General features: G+C 55.9%; 10 protein-coding genes across 18 annotated transcripts; 5 read left to right on the top strand and 5 right to left on the bottom strand.

Moving 5' to 3' along the window:
* Positions 1-167: 167 nt before the first annotated feature.
* On the top strand, positions 168-4,160 carry H310_13440. 2 transcript variants are annotated; one of them, XM_008880948.1, is made up of 6 exons: positions 168-404; positions 453-2,292; positions 2,393-3,248; positions 3,292-3,436; positions 3,502-3,815; positions 3,861-4,160. In XM_008880948.1, the coding sequence occupies exons 1-6, from the start codon at positions 197-199 to the stop codon at positions 4,074-4,076; spliced, it is 3,579 nt and encodes a 1,192-aa protein (XP_008879170.1). In that variant the 5' UTR covers positions 168-196; the 3' UTR covers positions 4,077-4,160. The 2 variants fall into 2 exon arrangements, with proteins under 2 accessions (XP_008879170.1, XP_008879171.1); XM_008880949.1 differs by having other exon boundaries at positions 197-404; positions 3,502-4,160.
* H310_13439 (hypothetical protein) lies at positions 3,944-5,341 on the bottom strand. The gene is made up of 2 exons (XM_008880947.1): positions 4,740-5,341; positions 3,944-4,688 (listed from the first exon to the last, which is right to left on the bottom strand). The coding sequence occupies exons 1-2, from the start codon at positions 5,313-5,315 to the stop codon at positions 4,119-4,121; spliced, it is 1,146 nt and encodes a 381-aa protein (XP_008879169.1). The 5' UTR covers positions 5,316-5,341; the 3' UTR covers positions 3,944-4,118.
* Positions 5,342-5,670: 329 nt separating this feature from the next.
* H310_13438 lies at positions 5,671-6,932 on the top strand. 2 transcript variants are annotated; one of them, XM_008880945.1, is made up of 8 exons: positions 5,671-5,783; positions 5,834-5,870; positions 5,920-5,978; positions 6,024-6,092; positions 6,139-6,280; positions 6,336-6,417; positions 6,461-6,588; positions 6,630-6,932. In XM_008880945.1, exons 1-8 carry the CDS (start codon positions 5,700-5,702, stop codon positions 6,857-6,859), a joined length of 831 nt encoding a protein of 276 aa, XP_008879167.1. In that variant the 5' UTR covers positions 5,671-5,699; the 3' UTR covers positions 6,860-6,932. The 2 variants fall into 2 exon arrangements, with proteins under 2 accessions (XP_008879167.1, XP_008879168.1); XM_008880946.1 differs by lacking the exons at positions 5,671-5,783; positions 5,834-5,870; positions 5,920-5,978; positions 6,024-6,092 and having other exon boundaries at positions 6,099-6,280.
* Positions 6,933-6,941: 9 nt separating this feature from the next.
* Positions 6,942-9,301, bottom strand: H310_13437 (hypothetical protein). 4 transcript variants are annotated; one of them, XM_008880944.1, is made up of 6 exons: positions 9,119-9,301; positions 8,991-9,071; positions 8,822-8,917; positions 8,586-8,756; positions 7,649-8,529; positions 6,942-7,599 (listed from the first exon to the last, which is right to left on the bottom strand). In XM_008880944.1, the coding sequence occupies exons 1-6, from the start codon at positions 9,236-9,238 to the stop codon at positions 7,572-7,574; spliced, it is 1,377 nt and encodes a 458-aa protein (XP_008879166.1). In that variant the 5' UTR covers positions 9,239-9,301; the 3' UTR covers positions 6,942-7,571. The 4 variants fall into 4 exon arrangements, with proteins under 4 accessions (XP_008879166.1, XP_008879163.1, XP_008879164.1 ...); XM_008880941.1 differs by having other exon boundaries at positions 6,942-8,529; XM_008880942.1 differs by having other exon boundaries at positions 6,942-8,529; positions 8,991-9,301.
* A 308-nt stretch (positions 9,302-9,609) lies between these two features.
* On the bottom strand, positions 9,610-13,585 carry H310_13435 (hypothetical protein). Of its 3 annotated transcripts, XM_008880938.1 has the most exons (5): positions 13,338-13,585; positions 13,016-13,290; positions 12,684-12,944; positions 11,418-12,625; positions 9,610-11,362 (listed from the first exon to the last, which is right to left on the bottom strand). In XM_008880938.1, the coding sequence occupies exons 2-5, from the start codon at positions 13,274-13,276 to the stop codon at positions 10,654-10,656; spliced, it is 2,439 nt and encodes an 812-aa protein (XP_008879160.1). In that variant the 5' UTR covers positions 13,277-13,290; positions 13,338-13,585; the 3' UTR covers positions 9,610-10,653. The 3 variants fall into 3 exon arrangements, with proteins under 3 accessions (XP_008879160.1, XP_008879159.1, XP_008879161.1); XM_008880937.1 differs by having other exon boundaries at positions 13,016-13,585; XM_008880939.1 differs by lacking the exons at positions 13,016-13,290; positions 13,338-13,585 and having other exon boundaries at positions 12,684-13,015.
* Positions 9,612-11,410, top strand: H310_13436 (hypothetical protein). Its single transcript, XM_008880940.1, has one exon. The coding sequence runs from the start codon at positions 9,645-9,647 to the stop codon at positions 10,563-10,565; it is 921 nt and encodes a 306-aa protein (XP_008879162.1). The 5' UTR covers positions 9,612-9,644; the 3' UTR covers positions 10,566-11,410.
* Positions 13,586-13,735: 150 nt separating the features above from the next.
* On the top strand, positions 13,736-15,635 carry H310_13434 (hypothetical protein). Its single transcript, XM_008880936.1, has one exon. The coding sequence runs from the start codon at positions 15,128-15,130 to the stop codon at positions 15,554-15,556; it is 429 nt and encodes a 142-aa protein (XP_008879158.1). The 5' UTR covers positions 13,736-15,127; the 3' UTR covers positions 15,557-15,635.
* Positions 15,636-15,826: 191 nt separating this feature from the next.
* H310_13433 (hypothetical protein) lies at positions 15,827-16,175 on the top strand (the record flags this gene model as incomplete). Its single annotated transcript, XM_008880935.1, has 2 exons — positions 15,827-15,856; positions 15,930-16,175. 2 exons carry the CDS (start codon positions 15,827-15,829, stop codon positions 16,173-16,175), a joined length of 276 nt encoding a protein of 91 aa, XP_008879157.1.
* H310_13432 lies at positions 16,134-19,409 on the bottom strand. 2 transcript variants are annotated; one of them, XM_008880933.1, is made up of 5 exons: positions 18,003-19,409; positions 17,041-17,902; positions 16,853-16,997; positions 16,479-16,789; positions 16,134-16,433 (listed from the first exon to the last, which is right to left on the bottom strand). In XM_008880933.1, exons 1-5 carry the CDS (start codon positions 19,223-19,225, stop codon positions 16,218-16,220), a joined length of 2,757 nt encoding a protein of 918 aa, XP_008879155.1. In that variant the 5' UTR covers positions 19,226-19,409; the 3' UTR covers positions 16,134-16,217. The 2 variants fall into 2 exon arrangements, with proteins under 2 accessions (XP_008879155.1, XP_008879156.1); XM_008880934.1 differs by having other exon boundaries at positions 16,134-16,789.
* A 123-nt stretch (positions 19,410-19,532) lies between these two features.
* H310_13431 (hypothetical protein) lies at positions 19,533-19,736 on the bottom strand (the record flags this gene model as incomplete). The annotated part of the gene is made up of 1 exon (XM_008880932.1): positions 19,533-19,736. One exon carries the CDS (start codon positions 19,734-19,736, stop codon positions 19,533-19,535), a length of 204 nt encoding a protein of 67 aa, XP_008879154.1.
* Positions 19,737-21,890: the final 2,154 nt, after the last annotated feature.

The raw sequence follows: 21,890 nt of genomic DNA, 5'->3' as shown, positions 1-21,890 counted from the left end.
TGGAATATTCGTATTCTCCAGAGAATACATCGATGAAAAAGCATAAAACCATATACTACGTACAGTAGTACTTACTATGGAGCAATATTTCCAATAAGAACTCTGTCCATGTCCGTGGATATTTGAGAAATCGGACGATTTCCTAAATAATGGATTTTCGAGAGTTTCCGCGCGCAATCACAATTGTCGGACGCCGATGGAGGAGGAAGACCAATGGCGGCGGCAGCGGCGGCGAAAGATCGTCAAGGACCTGGAGTGGGTCCTCAACAGTCCGCATATACTATCGTCACGCTTCCAAGTTCTTCCTACGCACATATCACAGACCATCTTGGCACTTGAGTCGACGCAAGCATGGCTTGACGAGCTCAACGAGAACCCGATGCCACTGTACACGTTTCTCGCGGGTGAGGATGTCATGTTTCTTTTGAGGCCATCGTGACATGTTCGCATAGCGAAGAGGCGAGATAGAGCATCGTTAGCACTGGGGGTGTACTTTGCGTCGCTCTTGGAGTTTTGGCTCCGGCACTGTCCATCATGGACCGTAGAGCACCTCGTGGTGGGCCAGCAGCTTGTCACGGTCAAGGCGTCACGAACCGTTGGTCAGCTCAAGTTTGTCTTTCGCATGTTTCTTCCGTCATCGTCGTCGGAATTTGTCGACATGCACTGGGAAGCATCGATCAAGTTCTTTTTGCTCACGACCATATCACCACCGTCACCGTCCGGTGACTCGCCGATCAAGCTCGAGCACTTTGTGGGGCCCCATCTCGGTGAAAACCTGGCGTGGAGGGCGTCAGAGGTCTCACGAAAGCTCGATATGTGCCGCTTGGACGTCGTGCGCGCGTGGTTGGCATCTCATTTTGCATCGCCAGCTGCAACGTTGTCGTCCCCGCTGAATGATGCCGCTGCCATCGACAAATCGCATCACGTGCAGTCGTACATGCTGCTACGGGGGTACTTGTTTTACCCGCTGGCACACTTACCGTCCACGACGGGCTGTCGGTCCGTCATCCACGTCAGTTCCGACATCGAACCGGCGCATCTTCGTGGGTGGTGGACAGTCGATTTTGCGTCAGAGCTCGTCCGCGCGGCGCCGGCGGATGCACGATGGGCTATTCTGCCCAAGGTTCACTGGTTGAGTCCTGTCATTGCCCGACTGTCTCTGGGACGAACTGACGAGGACGAGAATGCGTGGGCTATTGAGGGAGATGCTGAACTCGGGCTCGACCCTATTCCACTCATGGACCGTGCAGCGCTCTTTCACGTGTGTACTGGCCATTTTAAACACAGTCCGACGGCCATGCCGCTTCTCGTGGCCGAGTTGCGCCTTGTTCAGAACGGTGCTGACGAGCGCGACAACGGTACAAATCCACCAACGTCCGCTTCCCCTCGCCGCTTGTACGCCGAGGTCAGTCGAGGTTTTGTCATGAATCCAGACACGTGGAAGCCGCAGCCGTTGACGCAAGATGCGCTTCGATTTCGACGAAACAAGCCGCCAAACCCGCCGCAAGTTGAAAAGACATCCTTGTTCAACGGCGCACTCTTCGAGTCCATGCCGTGGCCGCACCACCATTGCGAGCGCGAGTATGAGCCGCCGCGGCCAAGTCTGGACGAAATCACGATGCACGTGGCCGTCCGTATGCACCATAACGACGACGAATCAACTGCACCCGCGAATGCCGTCGACGAGCCCACCTTGACAGCGCTCTTGCGGCGCGCGCAGGCCACTCCAGAGGCCAACGTGGAAGACCATGTGCCGACTGCGACGACGTTGGTGCAGCAAGTGAACGTGCTCCTGCGGCACAAACTTGCGTCGGCTGGCCAGTTCATTCCGTCGCATGGAGCTATCAAGGGAGCGATACACAGTGTTCTTAGGGCTCGAGACAAGTGCTTCATCGGCGATTGCACTGCCGCCGTCGTCGAGTATGGAACGACAGGTGGGGCGTCCGACAGCAATACCAAGGACATGTTGCGAGTTGGCCACTTAATTCTGGATGCTGCGCCAAACGCCACCAAGGACAACGAGACAGCGCCAACCCGCTTGGCGAATCGACTTGCCTCCATCTTCCACGATGCGTTGTCGGACTCGGCCAAGTGGTGGAGCGTGCGCTTTCTCGTCAAGGCCAAACAAACTTTGCTCAACGAAGTACGTGCAAGTGCTATGGAATCAGCACTCGAGCGAAATGGAGATGGTGGGGCCATGGAAGATGTGATGACTCGCATGCTCGAGCCAGACCACCGCGGAAAATGGCACATGACGGTCGTTGACTTGTGTGCTGCGTATGGCTTGCCCAGGTGAGTGGACAATTGAACCTTGGTCTGTGGCATGTGCAACAACGCGCACGTGCGGCAAAAATGCATCCCCTTGACAACGGAGACTCTCCTCTGTCCGTAGAGCGGAGGCCACGGCATCCACGATGCTGACGAAGCTGCTGGATGCGAATGACCCTGTGGCGGCGGAAGCGTTTGTGTTGTCGCAGCAACGATGCACGTCTCGAACGCATCGCCTGACGCAAGCGTTTATGCGCCACTCAAACACTCGTACAAAAGCTGCCAAGCGCCTTGCTGCCCTCTTCCATTCCATCCTTCCCAGCCACACACCTCACGCGGCGAACCAACGTCCCATCGTCAACCAGGACCATCAATTGACCTTGGTCCAAGACGTCCTGGCCACTCGTTTGAGTGTGCACTTGGTGGAAACCCCCGACGACGTCACGTCCATGATGCACTGGATGGACGAGGCTCTGATGGATCCAAACCATTCACCCAACGAACAACCGACCAAAGTCGTGATCGTCGGACTCGACTGCGAGTGGCGGCCGCGAGCATTCTCCACCAAGAGGGACACGACGCTGGACGACGATACACCAGACTTGGAACAAATCCAGGTCATCCAGGTCGCGTTTCCACATGGCCACGTGTATGTGCTCGACTGCATGGCGCCGTCCGTGATCGACGTGGTGGTGCCTCTGTTTCGTCACTTGAGTCGGCCGTGGGTCGTCGTGACGGGGTTTTGCGTGTCGGGGGACCTCGATCGCCTCGTGGCTTCGCATCCTGGATTGACGGACGTGGTGCATTCGCCCGACTTTACGTGCGTGGAGCTCCGACGGGTGGCGGTGGCTCGCGCCAAGCCCAACGACGTGCCCACTGTCCAACGGATGGGTCTCGCCGGCCTCGCGGCGTCCTATTTGAACCTGCGCATTCCCAAAGACCAGCAAACGTCAGATTGGGCGGTCCGGCCGCTCTCAGCCGTACGTTTGTCAGGATGGATCCACTTGAATCATTCGTTCGCAGGACCAAATCGAGTATGCTGCGATGGACGCGCATTGCGTGCGGCTGTTGCTGCTCTACTTCACGGCTGGCCTGGATGGACCGGATCCAGTCCAAGAGCCTTGGACCATATCCTCCTCTTTGTGGACGGCATGGCGCGTTCACCTTCGTACGTAGTCTACGTGCATGGCTCTCACACAGCAGCCACGGAGCCGACGGGATCTCGTCTTGTAGAAGCGTATTTGGGCGAAGCAGACGTCGTTGCTGCTGTGGCGTCGTTGGGGCTATCAGGGACATTCCACACTCTCCCGACCCAGCCTCACTGCGCAGTCGACAGGGAGGGCCACACAGTCATCAAGACTGTGGCATGGGTCGTCCAGCATGCACAGCACCACCATGCGTCCGCAGCGGCTTGTGGACGGTCGCCGGTCCAGTTCTTGGCTGTGATGGTGGACCTGGCCAAAACGATCGACGAGAACAAGTTGCACTCGTTTGTCCTGTCCAAGCTCGGCCTCTCGTCGTGCGCGATATCCCTCGCCTCGGAACGCGTACGCTTGCTCAACTGACCCTTTCTCACGCGCGATGTGCTGTAGGACCTCGTGCATGTGTTTGGGTACGGCCGCGGGGCCATCGGTCCCGTTGGCCTTCGACGTCCATCCCTCGTCCACATCGTCATGGATGCGTCCCTGGTGCATGACGATGCCATCTACTGCGGCGCCGGCGCTCTTCACCGCGTCGTCGCGCTGTCCCCGTTGCACCTATTGCAATGTCCTCACTTGAACATCTCCACGTACGACGTGGCAGCGTAGAATCCAAGGACACATGTGCAATCTTCAACTCGTTCCATGCGATTATTCAAGCAGTTCTCCAAAGTAAATGTTCTTGTCGCTGCCGCACGACCCTACGATCGGCTCGGCCGGGTTTGGATGGAACGAAACTTCGTTCACACTTCCCGCATGCCCCGGGAGATGGTACCGGAGGGCACCGGTGTCGGCGTCCCAAATGTACACATACCGGTCGGCACTGCCGCTCCCAATGTGCTTCATGTCTGGACTCCAATTCGCACGGATCAAGTTGCGGTCGTTGCTGTGTTTCGCACCGTAGTACACCATGCGGCACCGGTCGCCTTCGCAAAATGGCCGGACGTCCCACTTGCGCAATGTGCTGTCCATCGCATTGGACAAGACAAAGTTCCCGTCAGGACTGAGTTGCAAGCTCGTGACGATCTCACTATGGCCAGCGAGAATCTCGACGGGAGCCGCGGCACCGTTCTCGGTAGGCTTGCGTAAGTCCCATTGCTTCACGAGCCCGTCGACGCCGCCGGAGAACACTGTGTACGAATTGTCGCCGAAGCACACTGCTGTGACTTGAAAGCGCTCTTCAATCGTGTGAACTTCACGCTTCATGCGGGCGTCCCAGATCTGCCAAGGCAATGGGCATGAAAACAGGAGGAAAACGTTCGTGGGGTATACCTTGATCGTGCTGTCGTCCGACCCCGACGCAAGCATTTGAGGTCCCTTCGGCACTGGACACACGCTGTTCACGATGGCCGAGTGGCCTCGGTAATTCTTGACGCGCTTGCCGGCTTCAGCATCCCACAACCCGACCGTCTTGTCGGCGGAAGCAGACACGACCGAGCTACCATCGTACGTCCATTGCACCTGCAGGACGGCATTCTTGTGACCAGACAGCACGGCATAGTTCTTGCACTCTCCGTACACGGTCCAGAGGAAAATGGATCGGTCAAACGATGCAGATGCTGCCGTCTTGCCCAAAGGGCTAAATGCAAGCGAATACACGGCAGCTCCATGTCCGGTGAGAAGCATAGTTGGCGCGAGCAAATCGGACGTGCGCGCCGTATCTGTTCGAGACGTGACCGTCACAACTTTGGCATCGACAGGGACAATCTCCAACGTTCGTGGGAAGGGTTCGCTGTCATCCGTCCTGGGTTTCTTTGCAAGCGCGAGCGCTTGATGCCGAGGTGATGAAGGCGCACTGTCGGTGGAATCCTCATGTGTCGGCGATGCCGGGCGCTTTCCACCCCCCATCTTCCAGCTTGTTGGTGGTATCGAAGGAACTGGTAGAGTTCCTGTCAAAATTCATACAAACACCCCAAAACCAAATAATCCTAAATTGGTCAAGCGATGTATATTTATTGAGGTGCGCCAACGATGTTTTCGGTTGCACATAGATGGGCCAAGATGCGTCCAGCCGCAGGGCGCTTCGCAGCCGCGCTGGTTATTGCTACGCATCGTTTGCACCGACATGGATGCCGTCACTAATATGTATTCGTTTCCTGTACGTATTACACACGGAGGAAATAATTCTCGATTTACAAATATTGATGAGTATATCTAAGCTTTCGGAAAAGGTGGCCAATCCTCCGGATAACTGGATTTTCCTGTGAGTTGAAACGTTTCGGCGCGAGCGGCATGGCGAGCAAGGACATTTACTACGTGCCCGAGAGCCTTCGGCGGGAGTTCTCGGCACATGAGATGGCAGAGTTCTTGGAGCAGGTATGACTGCTATACAAAATGGAAGGATCGTACATGCCGTGGCTTTGCAGTTCAAGGAGTTCGACACCAGCGGGGATGGCGGTGTTGGTACTGCTTTCGCAATCTCCTTGCGATGTCGTCTGAAGTATCGGGGTAGATTCAAAAGAGCTGTCGACCTTGATGGGGTCTATGGGCATTCACATGGAGACGGAAGAGGTGCATCTCGATTATTGGCAGCATATGACATGAGCATGTTTGTAGTTGCTGCGGCTCATCGCGATCGTGGACGAGAACGGGTCAGGGCAGATCGAGTTCAACGAGTTCGTTTTGGTGCGCCTTTTGCCTTGATGTTTACGACGTTAAGAAGGTTTCGAAGATGATGAGCAATCTTCGGCGAGGAAAGTCAAACAAACTAAGCAAGTTTGTCCAAATGTCCAAGCAAGTCTTTCAAATTCGACAAGAGTTCCACGCACTGGACGCGTCGCCCGTCGATGGATGTCGCATCGTACCATTCAAGCGTGCGTGCATTCCCCTCGATTTCTCCCCCGAAGCATGACCGGCGTGTCGATGCAGACGACATAAGACAGTGGAACGTGTACCTGCAAGGTCCTCCAGGGACTCCGTATGAAGGCGGCACGTATCGCTACCATTTTCAGTACACACGCATCGCCATGTCGTCGCTTCCTCAATTCGTTTAGGTTCGGTGGGGATTACCCATACGAGCCTCCGACTGTCTCGCTCCACACGCGTATTTACCACGTCAACTTCATCATGCTTCTTGACGGCACCGCTCCGACAGAATGGCTTGCTTCGATATGGACACCAGGTACCTTGTCACCTATGACTGCTCTAAGTCTTTTTGCGCAGACTGGCGAGCACGTACCCTCATCGAACGGCTGCTTGTCCTGTTGCGCGACCCTGAACCGGAGCTCATGGTTTCCATCTACAACGCTCGGGATGTTCCTCCAACGATCGGCACGACGGCGCGGTCCTTTGGGATGGACTGCTTCAACCAGTTTGTCGAACATCCTGACAACTTCCACCGCATTGCCGTTGAAGTCACCAAAACATACGCATTGACAAATACCTCGCTTTAACAACCGAAACGTTATCTCACATCAATTTAGATATCGATTCTATCAAGTTGAAGTGGATCCATGTTCGTACTTGGAGGGATCACAATGTGCAATTCAAATTTGCGCGCGAAATATCTTAGCTATTACCCTCGGTTTAATGACTTCTGGACTTGATTGGCCGAACCAACAAGTCACTAAAACGAGGGACCTTCCATCTATCACCTGGCTGATGAGCTCCCATTGTTCATTTCTTCAACAAATCGACGGGACAACGCCGTGGCGGCGGCGCCAAAGCGATGCTCATTCCTGGACACGACTTCATTGCGGCTCATGCTCAGCCCTCGCCGAGATCGACTGCTGCTTCCAGGGGTATCCATGAATGGCCCACCAGTCGAGGCAGCTGCTGCAGCCGCTGCGGCGCTTCGACTTGATTCCATGGTCTTTTCATGGTGAGCGCGAAGCCGCTGTTGATGCAGAAGAGATGACAAGGCTTGCTTGAGCCCATAGATCATCCGCGTAATGAGTCCGAACGGCACCGTCCACATTGTAAACAGATACACGACGAGAACCATGAGGAGGTACTGGTTCGGTATGAGCACATGCAAGATGCAACTCACGATGAGTGCAATCAAGATTTGCAACGTGTAAAAGAAGTCTTCCCACGAAAACATGAGTTCGATTGCCTTGATCACGCCCGACCACCACGCCATGTTGTTCTGCACTCGCTGGAGGGTCATCTTCGTCTCGGCATCCGTTGTAACCTGAGCCATTTTGTCCGTGATGTGGTGGAACCCTTGAGGAAGTGAGTACACTCGCGGGGGTTCGTCATGGTGATTGCTTCCATCCATGGACGACGACGACGCCAGCGTGGACGTTGAGCTCCCTGCACTACCCCCCATTGCGCTACTGGAGGTCGTCAGAGAAGTACCACCAGTGCCCACTGCCGATGTGTTAGACGTGGTCCCGACGGATGATGAAGTTGCTCCTGTCACTGTTGTTGACGCAATTGACAATGGAGTGGATATCGAGTGTTGCAGAATGGGCACCGTGGGGACAGAGGAATCGACTGCCGCCTGCTTCACTGACATGACACACAAGTTTTTGATGGTCATGCCGATCATCGCGACGTGGAGAAGCACGGGCACCCATGTTATGTACAGACACATCCAGAGGATCGCAAGCAGGACAAAGCTTGACCGCGACGGATGGTCCCAATTCAGCGTCGGTGAGATGCTCCAGATAACCTCCAAGTACGGCCACAAGTCATCGAGTAAAATCCAAAAGTTGTTGTACAAGATGGCGGCTTTGAACGGTGGCCAAGGCGCAGTGTATCGCTCTTCCGCCATAAAATGGGACAAGAACTCCGCGACGCGCGCGAACTTGTAGTGGAGCAGTACGTGGATGCGACCCGCTCGCGCGTCGTTGTTGAGGCCGTGGCGATGCAGCGTCGGCGGTAGCTGTAAGTCGAGCCATTTGTTGTGGCGCCGCTGGTCCATTAGGTCGACAAGCGGCACCGTCACCTGCCCGAGTTTGGTCGCTTGCTGCGTGAGTTGGCCGGCGTTAAACACTTCGAGAAGGAGCTCTGCCCCCGGTGCGCACACGTTGAAGACAAACGTTTCATGCCATCGAGGGTTGAGCGTGCGGCTCTTGCGCTTGGTAAGCTTTGTAGCTTGAAGCTCCTTGGACCATTCCTGATTGCACACGTTTAGGTGAAGTATGTAAAATGAACAGCGAAGCGCCGACGAACCTGGCCATGAGACCACCGGCCGGTCAACGTGAGTTTGACAAATGGGTCGCTCGTGATCGAGTTGGCAATCACATCCTTGGACGGTAACCCGATCGCCTCGACGACCTTGACATAGAGCTGTCCTATGCGCACGCGCCCGGCGTTTGCCACGGGGTCCGGCGTCCGTTCTGCCTACAGACACGCCTGTGTGATGAAGATGGCGGGAGCGACGCTTCCCATGCGCCAGGAAGACATACTTCTGTAGGTGTGTGCCCAGACATGCCCGACCATTCCATCGTCGACGTCAAGTGTTCGTCGAGTGCCGTGTAGCAAGGATTGCACACCCGAACTGGCTATGCGGCATGATGTCAACGTCTTCGGATCCAATATCACACGATCGAGTCCCATGCTGTTGGGAAAACGTACAAATGGATCTTGGGGAGACATGCGGCGCATGTTGGGCGAACAGTTGGAGCACACGACGTGGCCGCAACGACGGCAATGGTGCTACGAGTCCATCCCGCTCAAGCGCATCCCATGTGGCATGTTCGTACCTTGCGATGAATCATGGAGAAATCTGCATGGCAATTCATGCACTTCGCAGTGTCTTTGTCCGGCACCCACTTGAACGCTTCCCGATTCACGGCAGGGAGCGGTCCAAACAGCGCCGCCATCGCGATGCAGGTCAAGCGTTTCGGTCGTCAATCGAAAAATCAATAAAATCATCGTGACTTCCATACAAAACGGACTGTAATAATTTTTGGAAAGTGTATCAAGTGATTGGCTCCTTGGATCCCCTATCGACCAATCACTTTCGACCAAGGTTGAAACGGCGCACGATTTCCACCGAAGGCAGGGGCGCACGAACAGCCCACCGCGACGGAGCGATCCGTTTGCGAGTGCGCAATGAAATCGAGCGACGCACGATGGCCACCCTCGTGATCGCGCGACGAGGGGTACATGTATGTGTCGAGGGATGGAAGGGCTGTCAACGACATGTCGTTTCGGATCCAAACGCTGCCGTTTCAACGGGTATTTTGATTTCGTCGGCAGCGCCCAAGCGCGTCGTCGGACAGTCTCATGGTGTTCGTCTCGTTTGAAGGGTTCCTCGGTGCCGTTCCAGGTGTGGCCGATGCGCCAGCCCTTGAGGTTGTTGTGACCCCGGGCTCGCCACCCAAACAGTCGATGACCCAACGACGACGGGGGTCCCCGCTCAAGTCCGTCAACGCGCAGTACGTGGTGTTTGTCCAGGACAAAGCTGTCACCGGATCGACGTACGCGTTGCGGAAGACTCATGTCGAGATCGCAGCACTCCATGATGCAATCCGTACCTGTATCCGCGAACACCCGTGCACAATCTTTGCATGTTGCGGGCCGCTCCGGCGGCTTGCAAAGAAATCGTCGCGGCCGCCGGCGCCATCCATGAAGCTAAAGCTCTTCGACGACGGGTCGTCCTGTGACATCAAAGTCGACGCCGCGTGCACCCAACGCACGTGGGTCGTCGAAACATTCGTCAACGACTTGTTGCATGCCACCACCGGTCGTGATGCCGACTGTGCTGCCGTCGATCGCGCACGGCAGATGCTCCATCTCTTTCTCGACATTCCGCCTCGTCGCCACAGCTATGTCGTTGAAGCTCTGCGCGAACTGCAGCACCAGCAACGCACTGGCCACATGCGAAAACAGACCCAACCACCGCCATCGTCGACTCCGTTGTGCTTCAAAACGCATGAAGTGAGTGCATGCTGCCCGATATGCCTCATGTCTGCCGCATCACAACAGCCAGACGAAGCCAGCGATGCCACAAACGACATCGTCACGTTTGGCTGCGGCCACTCGTTCCACCCTTCTTGCGTCCAGACGTGGTTAGTCATCCATCTCGTATGTCCTGCGTGTCGAATGCCGGTAGCGACTTGCCCCCCCCGCATCGTGGACCTTGTCGAGACCACCCCCAGCATCCCTTCGGACGACCATGGCACTCAGTGGAGTTCATGCCGTTAATGTATCCAAGTAACCCACGAATCGCTTCCTTTCCGGTGGGCTGGACGGCGCTCAACCCGCCGAACGACGTGGATACGATAGGGGTGTGTTATCTTTTAATCGGGGCTTTCCTCGGCTGGTTCGGGTCATCTTCCTCGTAGTACGACGTCCCGTACGCGAGGAAGAACTCATGCATGGGCTCGACGGGCTTCCACGTGACGAGGTAGAGCTGGTCGAGGACGATCTTGCTCTCGGGCTTGGACGGGTCGACGATGCACCCCGGGCACAGGATCGTGTTGTTGTAAAACCCGCTGGCGTCCCAGTAATACTCCTCGGGGTACTCGTACACGCGGTCGTTGGGGAAGCCCCCCATGGAGCCTTCTGCATCAACCAGACCGTCGTACTCGATGAGGCGATGGCCGTACTGCTCTTTGAACTTGTCGACTTCCTTCACCTCGCCATTCACAACGACAAAGGTCTCGCCCAATTCGCCACACCGTGCGACTTTGTTTAACCCGTCATGGTGCATGTCCTCCGAGATCCGCCGGCTCCCAAAGATGCACACCACAGAGAATGCCGGCCACGCATGATCGCTGAGGTTGAACATCCCTCGTCCGCTGTTCGGGATGCCCGATATCGCCATCCCCAACGTCCCGTTGATGTTGGTCTCGATGCGTTGGATGTCTTTGCGTTTGACTTTGTGAAACTTGAGTGTCGGGGGTTTGGGTATCCGGGCCTTGAGCGCCGCCAACTCGTCGTCTGTGAGCTGCGATGGCGGAGGGTCCGTGGATGGACTCGTCGATTCCTTGGGTCGTTGCCTACGCAATCCATCCATGCATGCGTGTTCTCCAACTATCGGCTATACAAACGTACGGTGGGCGAGGGTTCACATCGTCGTCGTCGGCAAGGCGTTTGCCGCCCGTCAGGCGTCGGTAAGCGTCTTGAATGGTCGCTCGCATGCGCGGAGACCACCATTTTCCCTTGCCTTTGCCTTGTGCATGCTGCTTGGCCTCCTGAACGATCAAGCGCGACATGTGCGGCGGCTTCCCGTCCACACACGCAGCCACGGCGATCTTGGCGAGGCGGCGAACGATGGCCGGTGGGAGGTCGCGGAGTTTTGACGCGGCGTCTGTGGAGAGCTGGGAGCCCCACACTTTGACGATTCCAGCCAAAATCTTCTTGTCGACGGAATCGTCTACCGCCGCGGGAGATGGCGCGTCGGTATCTGGACGGGTAGATGGCGATCGGTTATGGGGGTTGTCGGCGGACTGTCTACTTGCCGAGCTGCCAACGGTGCTAGATGTGTTGGAGGTCGTGGCTGTGGCGGGGTCAGCGAGCAAGCTCGACAGCGCGACAAAGTCTGCGTTGGTCGCGTACAAGTTGTGGTTGCACCGCTTGAGGTAGCTCATGACATACGCATTCAAGTTGTCGCAGGGCATGCGTGCTTCGAGCTTCCGCCAGCACTCGTCGATGAACGCGTTGTCGCTCTTGTAGATGGACCGCGTCGCCTCGGCATCGAACTCCCACGAACACACGAGCGCTTCTTTGAGGACTTCCGCGGACGTCCGCATCTGTTCCGGCTCGACGGACGACTGGTGCGTATCGATGAGATGCTTAAAATTCTTCTTCACGTAGCGATGGAGAAAAGTGTCGCCAGTATACCGCCGATTGTGGCCGCCAAGGACCTCGCCCATGTTGTCCAGGGCCTTGGGCGGGAGAAAGGTGCTGTAGTTGCCGTTCAGGGTGAGCACGTGGTCAATCTCAAACAGTTCGTCGGGGTTTGCTCGGGACAGATAAATCTCCCATGCGCCAGGGGTGATGTGATGCCTTCGCATGACGGCCAGGACGTCGGCCGGCGTCGAGCTGTTCATGGTCGAGCCATCTGCGGACGACTGCGGCGACCCATTCGATGACGCAGTTGACGTCGAGTGCGTCAATGCCGGCGGCGCGATGAGTTGAAGGGGCGTTATCGACGCGATTGAGTCGTCAGCGACAAGCGGGTCCGAAAGCAACGTCATGCCGTCCCCGTCAAAGCGAACGTCCCATTTCGTCCACAGCGCCAGGATCTCCTTCACAACCGTCTGGACGGCATGGACGAGGCCCACATCAGTGCATACACACACGATGGGAGGATCTCACCGAGTGTCTGCATTTCGAGTCGAGCGCGTCCAGGAGCTTGTGGAAGATGCGTTCGCCGGCGCGGATGAGGCCCGACGAACTGAGCGCGGCGTTGCCTTGGTCGTCGTTCGTGCCGCCACGGACCTTTCGAATGACGTCGTGTGCGAGGAAGACTACGTTAAGCCGTCCCTTGCCTTGTTCAAAGCCGACCATGGCGTCCACAACTCGCGTCCAGACGTCGTCGAAGCTGTGCTTTTGCTTTACCATGAACTGTGCGCAATGCTAATGGAGACATCCGTCAATACACTCTGTGGTGGGAGATGGCGACTAAATAGAGAGAGAGAAAGGCGTACGTCGATGGCGGACTTTGTCGTGGGCAAGCGTTGGAGGAGCAGGTCGAGTTCGAGGAGCGGGTCGCCGACTGTCGTGCTGAGTTTGCGCGCGCTCCGCGCCGCTTCTTGCAGTTGCAGTTGCTTCGCGAGCAACCTGTCTTCCGCTTCTTTGTTAATTTCGCGATTGAGGACACCAATGACAACGCCGTCGTCGTTTCGACACAGCGACTCGACGTTCGCGCCTGTCTTCTTCAGGCGCTGGAGGCACTTGAGCTGCGGCATGTCAGACGGCACGACTAGGTACAGCGTGAAGATGTATTTGGAGTACGGAAACGTCACGCACGCCGCCATGCGTTTACGCTTGAGATACTCGATCAAGTCGCCCGCGTCTTTCGACGCAAACTTGCAGAAGAAACTCGTTGCCGGGATCGCCGTGTACTTGGCCTTCATGCTCACACTCAGCTTCGACGGGAAGTCCTTGAGATAATGCCGCTTCTCCACCGGCAGCTTGCCCACCAAGTTGCAGCACATGCCCTGGAACTTGAGTTCCACGCGCCACAGCTCCATTAATGGTCCACACTCTTGTTCACGGAGAATAGAGCGCTGAATCCGGGCGCCGCTTCCGGATACCATCCGGATAGGTGGGCCCAACCCACCAATCACCGGCCGGCCGTCCTGGGAGAGGCAGCGGCGGCGGCGGCGCCACCGCGTCACACGGCGCGCGTCCATGGCATACGTTTAGGTTACTTGATTAGTTAGAGTATTTCTAAATGCAGGAGTCTAGTTGTCGGTGGGTGATAGTTGGTGTCCGCCGATCGCCCATGTGGACGGCATCGCGTTCATACTTTCCCGCCGTGCAGGGAACGTCGCGCGCCGTTTTGTCAACTCGTCTTTGGCCATGTAGCGGGGATACATGCCCGCGGGTGGTAGCGGGGGCGGCATCACGCCACTGGTCCGCGACGACGGCGCTTGCTGTTGGTACAGTAACTGGTGGTGCAAGTTCATGCCGTACTCGTGCCCCATCATGGCCTTTCGGTCGAGACCGCCCCAGTCGACGACCGGCCCTTGATGCATTGCGTTGCTTTCGATCGTGCGGAGGTCGCTGTCGCCGTGGGCGAACCTGCATTCGTCCGTGGAGTAGTTGCAGCAGCCCTTGAGGTAGTAAAAACACATTTCGGTTTTGTAGTTTTGGAGGCGGGGCGCAGGTCCGCCTGTTGACGGGGGCGGTGCCATCATGGGGTGGACGTGATGGGCGAGTTGCGCAGGGAGCGGTGGTGGGAGCGGAGGGCCACCAGCTGCCGTCATTCCAGCCAAGGTCGACTTTGGCGGCGCTGCGCTTCCTCCATTCACAACCACCAGGTCGGCTTCTCCGTGAGCGAGAGGGCAATCGCGGCGAGGCCGTGGGCAAGATCCGCCATCGACGTACAACGGGCACAGCCGAGTCTTGAGCGCCGTCGGCGCAAGATGATGGGCCTGGCGCGGAAAGAGGTCCGCTTCGCCATGGGCAAACGAACACGTTCGGCGGTTCTTGTTGCATTTGCCTTGTAGAAAATACACGCACAGTTCCGTCTTCCAGTTGAGGGGTGCCGCCACATGGGTGGTGACTGGGAGCGACTGGCGGGATCTTGGGGCCGGTTGGAAGGACTTGTGCGAGTGGATGAGACTATCCATGGTTGCCCCGACATCGCTCTGCGACGCCAGAAACGCGGCATGAACGTCTGCGACGGGGATGTCGGGAAAAAGGTCGCACAGCACCGCCCACGTCGAACGGGTCGGGTCGAGTGTGCGTGCCGGCGGAGTGGTTTCCATGCCGTCATCCAGCGAAAATGCGGTCTTTTCGGTAGGGTTGTCGTCTTGGGGGGTAGGTTGCTGCGGCACGACGCAGGGCGAGTCCAAAAGAAGCGTCGACGGAAGGTACTGGTCCATGAGGCTGTGGCGACTCGAAGATAGAGGAGACGATGCCGAGCTTGGATGGACGAGGTCATCGTCGTCGGCTGTGTGGGCATCCGCAGTGGGGTAAAACGAATACAGAGGTGGGGGTTGCATTGCTGGATCGGTAGACAAAGATGCAGGGTCGCCATGTGGAGGTGCAGGTGTTCGTGTGGACGTGTTCGCCTTCGATGACGTCCAGACATGTCCGCCGCCGAGGTATTCGGGAGACGTTTTCGCGTGTTCGAGCTTCCCAATGCATGCTTCGAGTTCTTTCTTCAGATTCAAAGACACGAGGCGTTCGCGCACGAGTTCATCCTTGAGTTTCGCGCGCAAGAGGTCGTGGTATGCAAGCGCATCGTCGAGTCGGGTGTGTGCCGCTTCCAACGCAGCCACTTTCAGGCGCAACGCGCGCTCGGCTTGACGGCTCCACGTCAATTGCTGCACAAGTTGGAGGGTGTCGCTCGTGTTGTTGTCGGATTCAATCGTTGCATGCGGTCCACCGTACTTGTCGAGAACGCTTTGCAATCCTGCATGCATGGAGACACTGATCGCGTCGATGACGGTGACCAACGAGACAGATCCATCCGAAGGGACACGTATATCATCATGCGATGCATTGTTGTTGGTTGAGCTCATTTCCTTGAGAGGTGCCGCTGCCGCCGTGTTTCCGGCGGCCGTGCCGACCTCCCGCACCATCGTCTGATCTGTCGGGAAGTTGAAAACCTCTATCTTTTTATATATCCACAGATCGCGCCGGTCCAAGGGCCAATCAGATCTCTCCATCTCGGTTTATAAAGGTTCTTTTGATTGGCAGCGAAGCAGACGCATCTGATTGGATCGATAAAACATGCCACGGCGGCGGCAGAGAGCGTGGCGGCGCGGTCACCGAGGAACAGCGAGATGAGGAAGGCCCGCGGTGCTATGCCGTGTGTCCCGTGGATAAACGGGACGGATCGCTTGGAGGAATGGAAGGACCGACACGAGTCTCATGAGCATGCTCTAGGCTGACGATCGAATATACGTCGACGCGACGTTCCCTGATTGGAGTCCAGACATAAGGCACATTGGGAGCGGCAGTGCCGACCGGTATGTGTACATTTGGGACGCCGACACCGGTGCCCTCCGGTACCATCTCCCGGGGCATGCGGGAAGTGTGAACGAAGTCGCGTTCCATCCAAACCCGGCCGAGCCGATCGTAGGGTCGTGCGGCAGCGACAAGAACATTTACTTTGGAGAACTGCTTGAATAATCGCATGGAACGAGTTGAAGATTGCACATGTGTCCTTGGATTCTACGCTGCCACGTCGTACGTGGAGATGTTCAAGTGAGGACATTGCAACAGTTGCAGCGGGGACAGCGCGACGACGCGGTGAAGAGCGCCGGCGCCGCAGTAGATGGCATCGTCATGCACCAGGGACGCATCCATGACGATGTGGACGAGGGATGGACGTCGAAGGCCAACGGGACCGATGGCCCCGCGGCCGTACCCAAACACATGCAGGAGGTCCTACAGCACATCGCGCGTGAGAAAGGGTCAGTTGAGCAAGCGTACGCGTTCCGAGGCGAGGGATATCGCGCACGACGAGAGGCCGAGCTTGGACTGGACAAACGAGTGCAACTTGTTCACGTCGATCGTTTTGGCCAGGTCCACCAACACAGCCAAGAACTGGACCGGCGACCGTCCACAAGCCGCTGCGGACGCATGGTGCTGTGCATGTTGGACGACCCATGCCACAGTCTTGATGACTGTGTGGCCCTCTCTGTCGACTGCGCAGTGAGGCTGGGTCGGGAGAGTGTGGAATGTCCCTGATAGCCCCAACGACGCCACAGCAGCAACGACGTCTGCTTCGCCCAAATACGCTTCTACAAGACGAGATCCCGTCGGCGCCGTGGCTGCTGTGTGAGCCATGCACGTGGACTACGTACGAAGGTGAACGCGCCATGCCGTCCACAAAGAGGAGGATATGGTCCAAGGCTCTTGGACTGGATCCGGTCCATCCAGGCCAGCCGTGAAGTAGAGCAGCAACAGCCGCACGCAATGCGCGTCCATCGCAGCATACTCGATTTGGTCCTGCGAACGAATGATTCAACTCGATCCATCCTGACAAACGTACGGCTGAGAGCGGCCGGACCGCCCAATCTGACGTTTGCTGGTCTTTGGGAATGCGCAGGTTCAAATAGGACGCCGCGAGGCCGGCGAGACCCATCCGTTGGACAGTGGGCACGTCGTCGGGCTTGGCGCGAGCCACCGCCACCCGTCGGAGCTCCACGCACGTAAAGTCGGGCGAATGCACCACGTCCGTCAATCCAGGATGCGAAGCCACGAGGCGATCGAGGTCCCCCGACACGCAAAACCCCGTCACGACGACCCACGGCTGACTCAAGTGGCGAAACAGAGGCACCACCATGTCGATCACGGACGGCGCCATGCAGTCGAGCACATACACGTGGCCATGTGGAAACGCGATCTGGATGACCTGGATTTGTTCCAAGTCTGGTGAATCGTCGTCCAGCGTCGTGTCCCTCTTGGTGGAGAATGCTCGCGGCCGCCACTCGCAGTCGAGTCCGACGATCACGACTTTGGTCGGTTGGAGCCGTTCGTTGGGTGAATGGTTTGGATCCATCAGAGCCTCGTCCATCCAGTGCATCATGGACGTGACGTCGTCGGGGGTTTCCACCAAGTGCACACTCAAACGAGTGGCCAGGATGTCTTGGACCAAGGTCAATTGATGGTCCTGGTTGACGATGGGACGTTGGTTCGCCGCGTGAGGTGTGTGGCTGGGAAGGATGGAATGGAAGAGGGCAGCAAGGCGCTTGGCAGCTTTTGTACGAGTTTTTGAGTGGCGCATAAACGTTTGCGTCAGGCGATGCGTTCGAGACGTGCATCGTTGCTGCGACAACACAAACGCTTCCGCCGCCACAGGGTCATTCGCATCCAGCAGCTTCGTCAGCATCGTGGATGCCGTGGCCTCCGCTCTACGGACAGAGGAGGGTCTCCGTTGTCAAGGGGATGCATTTTAGCCGCACGTGCGCGTTGTTGCACATGCCACAGACCAAGGTTCAATTGTCCACTCACCTGGGCAAGCCATACGCAGCACACAAGTCGACAGCCGTCATGTGCCATTTTCCGCGGTGGTCTGGCTCGAGCATGCGAGTCATCACACCTTCCATGGCCCCAACATCTCCATTTCGCTCGAGTTCTGATTCCATAGCACTTGCACGTACTTCGTTGAGCAAAGTGTGTTTGGCCTTGACGAGAAAGCGCACGCTCCACCACTTGGTCTCATCAGCCAAGATCGTAAGCAGAGCTGCATGGAGGGTCCCACCATCGTCATTGCGGCGCTGAGCCGAAATGGCCGAAGTCGCGTCGACGACGAGTTGTCCGATTCGAAATGTCTCGTTCTTGTCGGTGCGCTCTTCTTGTGCTACTAGGGCCAATATACACTGGATCGAAAAGCGCAGACCGAGGGGTTGTAGCACCTTTTGCGCAATGGCCTTCACCGTGCCATACCGCGCCCCAGACCTAGTCGCGCGTCGAAGCTGTTGAGCCAGCTCCGTCGGATCGCTTGCTTGGTTTACGTCGACGACCATGATGGAGCTGGATGGCCGCGGCGCCCTTTTGTCTGCCGCCACACGGCGGCCACTTCTGTTCGGCATGTCCGTCTTGACAGCTGGAGGAGCTATGGCCGGTTGCCACATAGCTCGGTTCACAATGGCTCCGCGGGATGTTTCCTCAAACGCTGTCTCGTGAATGCATGGACGTAGCTCAGCCACAACCAAGGGTTTTGCAGTCGGACTCGATGCAAAATGCGCGCGGACAGCGACAAACAGATCGTCGCGAGATAGTACTGGAATCGATGGCAGGTGAAGCCCGGGGTCGCCAGGGATGGACACAGTCTCGTCGTCGAGTCGCGTGGCAGATACTTTTGCCAGCCAAAACAATTTGGGCAGGATCGCAAAGCGAGAAGATGACGGCGTCGTGCGCTGGAGGTCATTCTCGAAATCGAGCGTCCACCACCCCTGCAGATGGTCCTCGTTGATTGCCGACGGAAGTATTGGTCTTGGCAAAACTGATGTGGTCGACATGCGAGCCAAGGGGTAGTAGATATACCCTCGGAAAATGACGTGGGATTGAACGAGGATGACGCTGTTCCCGCAAGGGGCAAAATGAGCGGACAGCCACCGCGATGCAGAGGATGTCGCGTCGCCACACATGCGGAGTTTCCGCTGGAATTTCCCAGCTCGACCTTCGAGCGTTTCTCCGCCAGCGGTAAGACCAAGGTTGATAAAGTCGGGCATGTTGATTCTTCCGACTTGTGGACTACAAGGAGGAAGAACTTGACTGCAGCTTCCCAATGCATGTTCACGGGGAATGGGGGATCGGGCGACGGCGAAAGGCACTCTTCATGTGGAAGGGTCAGTTGAAAAACAAATTTTAGTTGGGCGGGAGATGCACCCGAGGCCAGTCGATCGATGCGAAGGGTCGGACATTCACGCAACCAGTACTCGACAAGGCAAGTGAAGTACACACCAAGGTCTAGCGACATCTTGTCACTGCGCCGACGCTGCTCTGCATACAGCGGATAGCATCGCTTCAACTCATAGATCAACACAACTTACGGCTAAGGAACGTGTGAAGTGGCTCTGGGTTGGCATGCAGTCCTGCGAGCCACGCTTTCGTGTCACTCGCATGGAGAATGTACGAGCACAGCGACGGTGGCAGCACATCATACTCGGGCGTGAGTAGATGCGGGCTAGACATTACCCATTCCAAGTCGTGGACGGCCTTCACGCCGCCGCCGATGTACATGCAACTCTGAGCCGTGATGGCCGTTCTGGCGCGCAATTTCTGCTGTCCGAGCCTTTTAAAATACTACTCCGGCCCAATGAAGATGTCCACTTTCAATTTTGGTCGATACCCACTGAAGGTGTCCACGTTTAATATGATTGGTCAAAAATAGTACAACATGATATTCATTGGTTAAAACTCAAACGAAAGTAGTGAGAGGGCATGCAGCTATGAGAGCATTAGGTGGTCACTCACAGTCAAGCGGTTCTTTGAGTTCTCCGCGTCTTCTCTTGAACTTCTTGCACATATGCTTGATCTTGTACGTATTGTTTTTTCTGCACTCGACAATTGATTGCATCACACTCTGTAGGGCCAGGAAGATGTCATCCAAAGTGGCGGCAGCGACGGCTTTGAAAGCGGTCTTCTCGTTTTCCACATGCTCTTCGAGAGTATCAGCGTCCAGTGTACATTGAATCGCTTGCATTGAGGTGAACATGCCAAGATCTAGGATGTTCAAGTCAGGACTGTTGGCCGGTTGCATACCAAATATGATTTCCCGCCCATTTGACATGCAAGCGTCAGAAACTCGGTCAAGCGCTCAATGCGATGGGGGGAGGTATTATCTTGCTGCACATATATCGTTTTGGTGTCAGCGGGAAAGCATTCGTTGATTGCAGGAATGACACACTCAATAAACATCTTCTTGTAGGACTCGATGGTAGCTGCAACGCCAACAGTGAGAAGGGTGCCGGCAGGGCGGTTGCGCGTTGTCTTCTTCGCTTTCACAGTCTCCAAGAACGGCCAGGCCCCAATTTTGCCATCAAAGAAGACTCCTCCCTGTGTCCTTGGGCGCGCTACGGCCACGAGAAACATGACTTTGGCACAAAGCGCTTGTACTTCACTTCAAGAGGTAAGGGATCCTCCCATGACGCCAAATACACCTTGCCATTGACATTGACCATAGTGAACCATTTTTCGTCAACGAAAACATGATTGTAAAGACTGTCGTATACTACATGCCCCTCCTTGAAAGAAGAATACGCTAAGCAGTGCTTCAACCGCTCGTCAATATGCTCATGAGTGAGAACCGGCCGCGTTCCAATCACTCTTTGCTTGATTTTGGCCTCTTTCAGTCGTCGTTGAGTGGTAGATCTTGTGAGGCCAAGATTCATAGACAGCTGCCTTTGCGACCTCCGTTTGCTGTGCGGGAGCACTGCTACTCGTCGTTGGAAGTCCTCCAAGAACGCGGCGGTGACCTTCTTTCGTCGTGGTTTCTTGGTTACGGCACCGGCTCTACTCGAAACCCTAAGCTGCTTGATTGTCTTGGGGCTCACTCCATGTTTTTGAGCTTGTAGGGAGATAGCGCCATACTTTGGTTTGCCTTTTGCAGCCCCCACTTCAAGCTGCGCCACGATAGCAATGCGTGTTCTGTCGTCTATCATCTCTTTTCCAAAATGAAGTGGACATTTTTGGTGGTGAAAGAGTATACATTAATCAAGTATAATATATGGCGGATTTCAAATTGCCCTTTTTAAGCCATTTTGGCGCGAATACAATCAAAAAGCATAGCTGTCCAATCAGTAAGCTCTCTGCTTTCAATATCTACCAATGCCGTGGTCTAGAAAAAATCTGTCGATTTTTGCGGATGAGTCAAAGTGAAAGTGGACATTTTCATTGGGCCAAAGTAGTACTCGACAAACAAACTCAACAGCCATAGAAATTGATGAATAAATGAACCGTTGAATCGTTTTTTTTGGAATTAGGATGGAATTCGTCTACTAGATAGAAGGCTTACATGTTAATTAACACTATGACGATTTATCCGGAATTGTTCTAATTGGAAAAATCAATCCATTCCGATTGGTGCTGTAAAAGATGGCTGAATATATTGACCTTTTTGTTGAAAATTGGACTTTCGGTGTAATCCATATGAACAAAACACTTCTTTTCGACAACTGACGCAACCAATCAAATAACTCGTAGCACACATCCATTTTGCCACGCCATCCTTCACCTGCACTGAATCACTTCTCCAAGCTGTTGTGCGGGACCACGCCTCCGAGAACACGAAGTATCACTGCCTTTTCGGCTATTACATGCTAGGCCTCTCCAAATCGTATCTTGCCTTGCTTTACTCGAAACACAAAAGAACAATTGTTGCCTGGATAGCCAAGT

The sequence above is a fragment of the Aphanomyces invadans genome (assembly GCF_000520115.1).
Source record: "Aphanomyces invadans strain NJM9701 unplaced genomic scaffold supercont1.51, whole genome shotgun sequence".
NCBI classification, from domain to species: domain Eukaryota; phylum Oomycota; class Saprolegniomycetes; order Saprolegniales; family Verrucalvaceae; genus Aphanomyces; species Aphanomyces invadans.
Note: the sequence above shows the minus strand (reverse complement) of the source record. Positions and strands in the feature narration are given on the sequence as shown.